Source organism: Chinchilla lanigera, unplaced genomic scaffold, assembly GCF_000276665.1.
Source record: "Chinchilla lanigera isolate Chin_1 unplaced genomic scaffold, ChiLan1.0 scaffold00054, whole genome shotgun sequence".
NCBI classification, from domain to species: domain Eukaryota; kingdom Metazoa; phylum Chordata; class Mammalia; order Rodentia; family Chinchillidae; genus Chinchilla; species Chinchilla lanigera.
The window spans coordinates 6,220,623-6,231,490 of NW_004955455.1; the positions used below are offsets into that span (position 1 = coordinate 6,220,623).

At 37.5% G+C, this 10,868-nt stretch overlaps 1 protein-coding gene across 1 annotated transcript in view; it reads left to right on the top strand.

Annotated features, from left to right (window-relative positions):
- The window catches only part of Slc5a1 (solute carrier family 5 (sodium/glucose cotransporter), member 1), a gene marked incomplete in the record, with an annotated part of 78,178 nt that overhangs the window by 61,850 nt on the left and 5,460 nt on the right, over nucleotides 1-10,868 (top strand). Inside the window, 3 exon segments of the mRNA XM_013520495.1 lie at nucleotides 747-914; nucleotides 2,665-2,880; nucleotides 9,933-10,035. Of these exon segments, the coding sequence (XP_013375949.1) occupies nucleotides 747-914; nucleotides 2,665-2,880; nucleotides 9,933-10,035 (487 nt within the window).

Genomic DNA, 10,868 nt, shown 5'->3' on the forward strand with positions numbered 1-10,868 from the left:
TCTACAGCTTCTTAAACAGGGATTTTTGTGTGGGAGTAACAGTACTGAGGCAGCTATTGAAAGTCAAATATGTTTTCTTCTTTGTGGCAGAGTGCTTCATTGTGTATAAACACCGCATTTTCTTTACCCATTCATCTGTTGATGGACTTGTTAAGGGAATAAATCAGATACATATGATTGACTATCACATGATTTCTCTTTTGGAGAAACCCAAAAGAGAAGATATAAATAAGGAGCAAAATAAAAGACAGATAATAGGAAGCAGGGAGACAGATCTTTTGCCAAAGGAAAGGGGACCAAGAGATGGAGGGATAGCAAAAGGGAAGGAAAGAAGGTGAAAAAAGAATTAAGATGTGTTATGTACTCGTATCAGCTCCTCACAAGGAATGTAGTCCTTATGTACTGCAAATAGGTACTGATAAAAATAGAAATTTAACAGCAATAACAGCAAAAAGGAAGTGGCAAGATCAGTGGCTGGGGTGGGGGAAGGAAGGCGTCAAGTGTGTTTCATGTACTCACAGGCAGAGGTGACTTCCTGTAGACAAAATAGGGAAGAGAAAAGTTTTGAGAATGAATTTGTGCTATTTTTCCTTGCTGTGAACATATTATATATATATTTGTATATAAACATAAATGTGTATATACGCTAACAACGTGTGTATATGTGTGTTATGTAGTGACACCTGTGTATATATATTCCTGTAGTGTTATTCACTGACCTTCCACTGTGGTGTTTTGATTTCAGGCTGTTTATCCTCGTGCTGATTGCCATCAGCATTGCCTGGGTGCCCATCGTGCAGTCAGCGCAAAGTGGGCAGCTGTTTGATTACATCCAGTCCATCACCAGTTACTTGGGACCCCCCATTGCAGCTGTCTTCCTGCTTGGGATTTTCTGCAAGAGAGTCAATGAGCAGGTAGGTATCATGCTGGCGTGTTCAGAAAAGCCAGTCTGTATAGTTTGTTTGTTTTTTGTCTTTTATTTGAGACAGGGTCTCACTATGCAATTCAGGCTGGTTTTGCACTCATTTTGTAGCCCAGGTTGGCCTCAAACTCACAGCAATCCTTCTGCCTCAGCCTCCCGAGTGCTGGAGTTACAGGCATGCACCACCACGCCCGGCTAGAAAAGCCAGTCTGACACAGAGTTTCTGAGATTATAAAGTGATCCTCCGGATTAGGCAGGTGGTTTGCTGAAGGGTAGCTCAAAGTCTTGAAGAAAATGTAAAGTGCTATGAATTTTTTAAGAGCCTCTCAAGGATAAAGAATAAAGCATTGAAAGAAGTTAACTGTCAAAAAATACATAGAGCCTTAGCAAAGTGTATCAATCCCATACGTATCAACTAAAATCAAGAAATATTTTTTGAAGGAATAAATGTATGGGGGATGTATGGGGAAACTATTTTCCTTTCTCCAGATCATTTATTCATCTGATAAATATTTCCAGATGCCAGGCATGATGCGCCTAGCACTAGCAAAACAAAATGAATGAAAATGGGTTCCTTCCTTGGACAAGCTCAGTTCAGATGAGAACACAGAGAAGAAATGCGTAATTACATAGTAGTGAGATGGTGCTGATATGAAGTTGTGTGCACATTGTTGTGGCCACAGCAAGGCAAGTGCACCTATTCAGTGTTGTGTAGCTTATTCTATTTAAGTTAGAGCAAAGTTATCCGGAAGGAGAGAGTCCATATTGTTTTGTACAGAGAGAATGACTTGGACAAAGATCCTGGAACACAAACATACATGACATGTTTAAAGAATACCTATCAACTAGCACACTTGGAATAAAAGTATAGGGGTAGTAATGGCTAGTAAAGAGGCAGATCAACACCACAAAATCATGAAGACTCCTTTTGGCCATCCTTCTAAGCGCACATTCTGATTTGTCACTGACCTACATGTGGCCTTTGGAAGTAGACACGATCTTTTAGGGGTAGACTAACCAGACAGCAAGCAAGCAAGCACAGGACAGTAAGGGAAGAAGGGGAGAAATGATAAAGGAAGGAAGGGAGAAAAGGAAGGAGAGAGGAAAGGTGGGCAGAAGGGAAGAAAGAACAGTATTAAAAAATCTTCAAAAAACAGTGCCCTAATATTTCTAATCTCTTAAAGCCTTCCTTGTTTCTCATATATAAACTTAAGATTTAATGTCAAAACACGTAGTATAATTTTATGTCCTCAAACTAAACAACATGACTTTGGATGTAGGTAGTGGGGTGAAGAAGGAAGTGTTGTATATATTTTTATGGAAAAGTGTCTTTTTCTTTTACCACCCCAAAGACTTATTCATTCTTCCATGTCTTCATGGATGGCAAATGACTTTACAGGTAATTATTTTATATCTGACTATGCTTAAATCTGGAGGTTGGTAGTGATAGTAACTGCAGAGATTCAAATTGTTTCTTAAATTAAAAGGAATCATTGGAATTAAGGTTTAGGGCTAACAATGTATATCAGCTATTAGATACATAGTATATTCTGAATCCTTGATTTGTGATCCACTATGGAAAACTTGACTTAGTCCTGAACTCCAATGTTCTGGTTTCAGAGGCCTGGGGCTACCATTTTTCTTACTTTTAATTTTCTGCCTCTGTTTACCCCCCAGGAATGTTAGAGTATCCACATGTTTAGGGGATTCTGCATTAGTTAACCCAGAATTTTCTTCCACAGGGAGCCTTTTGGGGACTGATCCTAGGATTTCTGATTGGGGTTGCCCGTATGGCTACTGAGTTTATCTATGGAACTGGGAGTTGCATGGAGCCCAGTAACTGTCCCACAATTATCTGTGGGGTACACTACTTATACTTTGCCATCATCCTCTTTGTTATTTCCATCATCACCATCCTGGTCGTCTCCTTCTTCACCAAGCCCATTCCAGATGTGCATGTGAGTATCTCCTTGGAAGACCTTTCCTGCCTTATTTCACATTCAGACTGCAATGCTATTGGTTGGCCTTGGCTTCTTTAGACATCTTGTGTCTAACGTAGTGCATATTTACCATTCATTTCATGTAGGAGGCTATAGGACAGGAAACATGGTACACAGGCCTAGCAGTAAGACGCATGTGGTTCAACAGAGTCTTCTAAGCCCATACTTCAGTATAAGGACTCTTCTTTGCATCCTAGTGACAGTGTAAGTACAAGAGAAATGAGATCACATGAGCCAGACACAAGGCTACCTTAGCTTAGAAGCCCATGATCAAAACGAGAACTAGTATTTCTTACAACAGTCCCATGGTCAAAGCTTTTGGAACCCCTGGCAAGGAACATACCTAGCTATAAAAATCATGGCACCTAAGAAAATCTGCTGTGTAGTTTATTTCTTAATTTTTTTCCAGTTAAGTCACCAAACAGTTGTTTATAGAATTTAAGTTTTTTTAAACAGTATATGTTGGCCTTTTTCTGCTTCTATAATACAATACCACAGAGTGAGTAAATTATAAACAATAAAAGTTGATCTGGCTCAAGTGCTGGAGGCTGAGAAGCCCAAGATTGAGGGGCTGCATCTTATGAGGAGCTTCTCACAACATGATAGCGTGGTAAAAAGTATCATATGGTAAGGAAGAATGTGAGAGAGAGAGAGAGAAAGAAAGAGAGAGAGAGAGAGAGAAAACCAGATTTCACTCTTTTATCTGCTACTGTGATAATAGTATTAATCTATTTGTGAGGGCTGGTGGTCTAATTACCTCTTGATGTATCACAATGCCTATTAAATTTCAAAATAAGTTTTGGAGGAGACATTTCACCTGTAGTACAATATTCATGTCTAGTTGGTTTAAGACTTCAAAAATTGCAAGTATACTTTAGCTCTAGATGTTCCCATTGGTTTAGGTTTTTCTTTTTAAATAGCCTTACCAATCCAGTTGAAGATTATCAATTATGTGCCTATTTTACCATAAGCAATATAGTCTGGTAATCCAACACAGTTGACATTCCACCTTTTTTAGGTTTCCAAGGGAACAGAGCTATAAAGTTAACCCAACGTCATATTTAGCCATAGAGAAAGAGAAGGAAAGAAAGAGAAAGAGAAAATGTTTTGGTGAAGCTATCTTCATGTAAATACCAATTCAAGGGCGTATGACATCTCTAAGAGACATTCAACTTCACTGTCAAAATTTTGAGATCTGCAACAAAACTTGCTATCAAACAAAACGGCCTTTGTTGCTACCGAACCACTATCAAGTCAGTTGACTGGGTCTATCACTGTCTTTGTGTTGTATCAACAGCTTCCTCACATGGCAGTTTTTGAAAATATTAGAGCTCCAAACACTGTGAGTTCTGTGCTTCCTCTTAAAGCAGAGTAAGCAAGACAGTCACCAAAGTGCGTGACTGATATGAATACATTTCACTGCTTTTCAGAATACAAGTTTTGGTTTATAGTGTACATTATGTCAGTAGAAACTGCACCTCCTACTCTACCCTTTGGAATATGGCTCATGTTTCTATATTGTACTTTTTAAAAGTTCAGGGAATCTTTATTTTTTATGATTAGTGTATGTTTGTGATACATATTAATGATATTCATCTTGGGACATTGGTACATCTACATATTGCAAATGTATTGCATACTACAAATCTTAATCATTTTTACTGTCTTTTCTCCCTCCCCTCCCCTGCTCCTCTTTCTCAGATCTCCTCCCCGTCTCCACAAAGTTTAATTCTCTGTCTTGTACCATCTCTCTTTTATTTTACTTTTAAAATTATTTATATTTTGTGTTTCTCATGTAAGAGAAATCATGAAGCATTTAACTTTTTTTCTCTGATATATTTCACTCTGCATGATGGTCTCAAAATTTATCTATTAGCCTATAAATGACACAAATTTACCTTTATAACTGGCTAGTACTCTATTGTGTCTATAGAACACATATTTTTATTCATTTGTCTGTTAGTAGATATATGGGCCACTGTTATAATTTAGCAATCGTGAATGTGCTGCTAGAACCATGGGTTTGCCTGTATCACTGGAATATGATGACTAAGTTTTTGGAGAAGATGCTTAGAGGAGGAATGGCTAGGCCAAATGGAATTTCTAATTTTATATTTTGAAGCATCTTCATGCTGATTTCATAGTGGTTGTACTAGTTTACATTCCCACCAACAATGCAGAAGAGTTCCTTTTTCTTCAAAACTTCCTCAGTATTTGTTGATTTTTGAGTCCTTGATTATTACTGGGATACAGTGGAATGCCAATGTTGTTTTGATTTGTGTATCTGCTATGGCCAAAGATATTGAATTTTTTTGATGTACTTATTGGTCACTTGTACTTCTTTTTTAAAGAAATGTCTATTCATTTCAGTTGCCCATATTTTGATTAAAAAAAATATATATATGAATGATAATAATTTTGTTTGCTGGTAAAAGAATCTAGCCATCCTATAGGTGGTCTCTTTATTCTATTGGCTTTCTGTTGCTATACAGAAGCTTCTTGGTATAATCCTGTTTGTTGATTCTTGGTATTATATCCTGTGCAGTTAGTGTTCTGTTCTGGAAGCCCTTGCCTATGCCTATGTCTTCAAGATTTTTACCAATATTTTATTCCAGCAGATCCAACATCTCTATTTTTATGTCTAGATCTTTGATTCATTTTGACTTGATTTTAGCACAAGGTGAGAGATATGGGTCTTGGTTCATTCTTGTGCATGTGAATAACCAGTTTCTAGCACAGTTGGTTGAAGAGGCTATCTTTTCTCTACAGTATGTTTTTTCCCTTTTGTCAAAAATTAATGACTGAGGGTACCTGGAACTGTTTCTGCATCCTCAGTTCTATTCCATTAGTCAATGTGTCTATTTTTGTGCCAGTATCATGTTATTTTATTACTGTAAGCTTTTATAACTTGCAGTTTAGTATTATAGCTCTTACTTTGCTCTTACTTCTTGAGATTGCTTTGGCTACTTTGGGTCTCTTCTGGTTTCATATAAATTTTAGGATTGATCTAGTTCTATGAAAAATGCCTGTGGTATTTTGATTGAAATTGCATCAAATCTATATATCAGTTTTGGTAATATGGCTATTTTGACAATATTGATTCTACCTTTCTAGGAATAGCAGACATTTTTCCACCTTCTAAAGTCCTCTTCAATTCAGTTTTTTTCAGAGTACTATAGTTTTAGAATGATGTCTTTCACTTCTTCATTAGGTTAGTTCCTAGGTACCTAATTTTTTAAAGTTACCATGAACGGTGCTATGGGTTGTGTCTAGATGTCTCCCCAAAACCTCAAGCAGTCATAGGTGGGGCTTTTCATAGGAGGCTGGATCTAGAGTGTGTGATTCTGGGATTAAGTGTACAATACTGGGATTAAGGGATTGTGATTATTAAATTAGTCTACTTGTTGACTTGGCATAGTTCTGAATGTGGGTAATGGGAAGGCCCACCCTTGGTGTGAGTGCTACCTGGATAGAATATAAGAGACAGAAAGAGCGCTGCTGCTATCACTTGTTGCTTGCTGCTTTGCTGTTTTTTCACAACTTCACTGCTTTGATGCCTTAGTCCACCATGAACTGTTTCTGCTCTGTGATCCCCCTCTGTCATCCAACCCTGCCTTCAAGCTAGCTGACTAAGAATGGAAACCATTCATTACAAATTATGAGCCAAAAGAAACCTTTCCTTCTTTAACTGGGTATCAGGTATTTTGTCTCAGCAGTGAGAAAAGTAGCTAAGACAAATGGGATTGTTTTCCCGATTTCTTCTTGGTGGGTTCATTTTTTATGTACAGGAATGCTATTGATTATTGTTTGTTTATTTTATATGCTGCCACTTTGCTGAATTTGTTTATTAGCTCTGACAGTCTTTAGGTCTTCCATGTAAACGATTATGTCATGTACAAATAAGGATAGTTTGAATTTTTTCTTTCCTATTCACATCCTTTTTATCTGTTTCTCTTGCATGATTGCTTTGGTTAACATTTTGAGTACTGTACTGAACAGGAATGGTGAGAAAAACATCACTGATTTTAGAGGAAATACTTTCAGTTTTTCCCCATGTAGTATGATGTTGGCAGTGGGTTGGTTGTTAATAGATTTTACCAGTTTGAGGTAGATTCTTCTCTATCTGTTTTTATTAGAGTTTTATCATGAGTTGATGTTGGAGTTTATGAAAGGCTTTTCCTGCATTTATTGAAATGATCATGTGATTTTTATCTTTACTCCAGTTTACAAAGTACATTTATTGACTTACCTATGTTGAACCATCCTTCCATTGCTGGAATGAAGCTGATTTGGTCAGGATGTATGAACTTTGAATGATTTGGTGCATTCTGTTTGTAAATATCTTGTGAGAGTTTCTGCGTCTATGTTCATTAAAGAAATTGATTTGTAATTTTCTTTGGTTTTACATCAGGGTAATGCTAGCTTCAAGGAATGAATTTGGCAGTGTTCCTTCCTTTACGTTTCATGGAAGAGCTTGACATGTGTTGATATTAGTTCTTCCTTGAAATTCTGGTAAAATTTAGCAGTGAATCCATCAAGTCCCTGTCTTTTCTTAGTTGGTAGATTTTTTTAAAAAAAAATACTGCCTCTATTTTTATTCCCCATCATTGGCCTCCTCAGAGTTTTTAAACTGGTTCAATTTTGAAATTCATGTGTCCAGGAATTTATCTACTTCTTAAAGATTCTTCAATTTATTGGAATATAAAATTTCAACATAGTTTCTTATAATTCTCTGGATTTCAACTTTGTTGTGATTTTGCTATTTTAATTTCTAATTGCTTTGATATGAGTTTTCTTTCCTTTTGATAAATTTGGCTAAGGAGTTGTCAACCTTGTTTGTGCTTTCAGAAAACCAACTTATTGATTCATTGAGCCATTGTATTTTTTTAATGGTATTTTTATCTTTTATTTTTTTATTTTAAAGAAATTAGTACAAAAAAAGAACAATAGCAAAATACAAACAATGCAAAGCAAGTATATTAAAAATGATACAGGGTTTCAAACCCAATGATAGAGATTAACAGTGGTTGTTCTATTACATATTGTTGTCTTCAGTGAAGCTGCTCAGATTACCAGATGTAAGAATAGAAGATTGATCAAATCATTAAAGGGAATAATAATAATAATTTAAAGGAACATTAGAGACAATACACAGTGTCACTAGGCAGGATTGTAGGAATTCACCAATGGATATTATACTGCAAATTGTTGTCGTCACATAAGTTGCTCAGATTACCAGATATAAGCATGCAAAATTGGTCAAAATGTTTCTGCACATCAAAAGAAATCACCAACAGAGTAAAAAAGACCTCACAAATTGAGAAAAAGTTTTATCCAATTGCCACTCAGACAAAGGTTTCCTATCTAGAACATATAAAGGATTAAAAAAAATCAGGCCACCAAAATTCAAAGACCCAATCCAAAAATGGACATCTGAGATGAACACACACTTCTCAGAGGAAGAAATACTAATGACGAATAAATACATGAGAAAGTGTTCAACATCATTAGTCATTTGAGAAATGCATATTAAAACAACACTGAGATTTCATCTCACCCCACAAAGAATGGCTATCATTAAGAAATCAACCGATGACAAATGCTGGAGAGGCTGTGGGGAAAAAGGAACACTTCTCCACTGCTGGTGGGAGTGTCGATTAGTGAAACCACTGTGGAAATCAGTCTGGAGATTCCCCACAAAACTAGGATCAGAAGTCCCACTTAACCCAGCTATTCCCCTTCTGGGTGTGTTTCTAGAAGAATTAAAAATGTCATACCACAGCGATATATGTGCACCCATGTTTATAGCAATGCAATTTGTCATAGCTAACTCTTGGAGCCATTGTATTTTTAAATCTCCATTTCATTAAATTCCACTCTGATTTTTATAATTTCTTTCTATGAATTTTGGATTTGAATTGCTCTCATTTTTCTAATATCTTGACATGCATTATTAAGTTATTTATTTGGGATCACTCTATTTTTTTAATGTGGGCATTTACTCTGTAAACTTCCCTCTTAGAACTGCTTTCATTGGGTTCCACACAGTATTACATAGTACTGAAAAATGGCTGTGTAGCCTTTTTTCCTAGTATCAGTGCTAAAAGGAGCAAATTATTTTATCATGTGTAGAGAGATTCTACTTATTTAACAAATCTTTCCTTCCTTCCTTCCTTCCTTCCTTCCTTCCTTCCTTGCTTTCTTCCTGAGAGTGGGGATTAAACCCAGAACCTTCTCACTGAGCTACAGCCTTAGCCCTTTTTAATTTTTTTTTTTTTTACTTTTGAGATAGGTCAGGCTAAGTTGCTTAGGCTGGGCCCCAACTTGTGCTCTCCTGTGTCAGCCTTCCAGAGTGCTGGGATTACATGCTTGCACCACCAAATCTGGTTTAAACAAACACTCCTATATTTGATACAGTCAGCCTCTAGAATATCTACATAACTATGTGATCTATATCTATGTCTTAGTTACTTTTCCATTGCTGAGACAAAATACCTGACACTCAAAATTAAAGGAGGACAGGTTTATTTAGCTCACAGTTTGCAGAGGCTTCACTCCATCATTGGCCGGCTCCAAGGCAGAGTGGCACATGGCAGAGGTGCAATAGTTCAAGGCAGCAGAAGACAGCAAAAGAACAAAGGGGAGGAGCAAACTTCTTTTCCATCCCTTCTATTGTATGCAGGCTACCCACCCATAGGGCGAGTGTAGCACTCATACCTTGAATCATAGCACTAGACAATGAATCAATCACAAACTCTAGATTTACCCACCTCCAAAAAGCCCCCCCTCTGTGACCACATGAGGCTTTGGAGGGACATCCAGACACAAACCAAGTTCCCAACATATTTAGAGATAATGCTGTGAATTCTTGGGGGTACTCCTATAAAAGTTCTTGTAGGTACTAAGTGGCCATATTCTTTTTCCTTTCTTGATGCATATCTTTTTGTTCTGCTGACTTGAAACAAGACACTATTTGGATCTTTCTATTAACCTTTCTGCTTTCTCCACAGCTCTATCGTCTGTGTTGGACCCTGCGCAACAGCAAAGAGGAGCGTATTGACTTGGATGCAGTAGAGGAGGACATCCAAGAAGCTCCAAAGGAAACTATTGAAATAGGTGATTGATGACTCAATCCATAAAAAGTTACTCCACAACAGCAATTTTAATGAAATTTATACCAAATGCATTCATCAAAGTTCAAATCTCTTTCCTGCAGGAGGAAATGAGTAGGGGTGGGATGAGATGAAATAATAGTTTTGGGAAGTTCACTATGAAATCTAATCAGGGGAGAGGAGGGAGGTGCAGTCACCCAAGCTGCCTTATCCCTCATGTTGTATGATGCTCAGTGAATCAAAGGGTGGGGCTTTTGCTACCTGCACTGATTCAGGGCACAGTCAGGGATACAAGACTCAGCTATTTTCTGACTTAGCCTGTGTACTGAGAGCAGATGGAACCAAAGATACGCTCAGTTCTAGTGATGTCAGGGGGATGGGATAGAGCTTTTGGAGGCAGGTCTTATATTTTACCATGTAAAACTTAGAAAATCAAATTTCTCTGGAAGCCTAAGATGATGCTTCATCTGTGTCTGGAGGCTTACCCTTTAAATTACTGCTTTCTTCAGCTTCAGCATTTCAACTTTTCTTTCCTACAAGGAGAAGCACACGCACATAGAATGGATCTGTGTGGCTTGCAGAACTATGGGAGCTCAAGGTCTTGTGCTTTGCCTGGTGCTAGGCGGAAGCCTCACCCCTCCCTCTGAAGGACAGCAGAGATGAAGCAGAACACGTTCTGAATCTGATCAGGAATGTCATTGAATCCTAGCTCTGGAAAAGGCCCTACAGATTATTTGATCTTATTACCTCATTTTATAGACACTCAAATTGGGGCTCAGAGAGAGAGAGAGAGAGAGAGAGAGAGAGAGAGAGAGAGAGAGAGAGGAGAGAGAG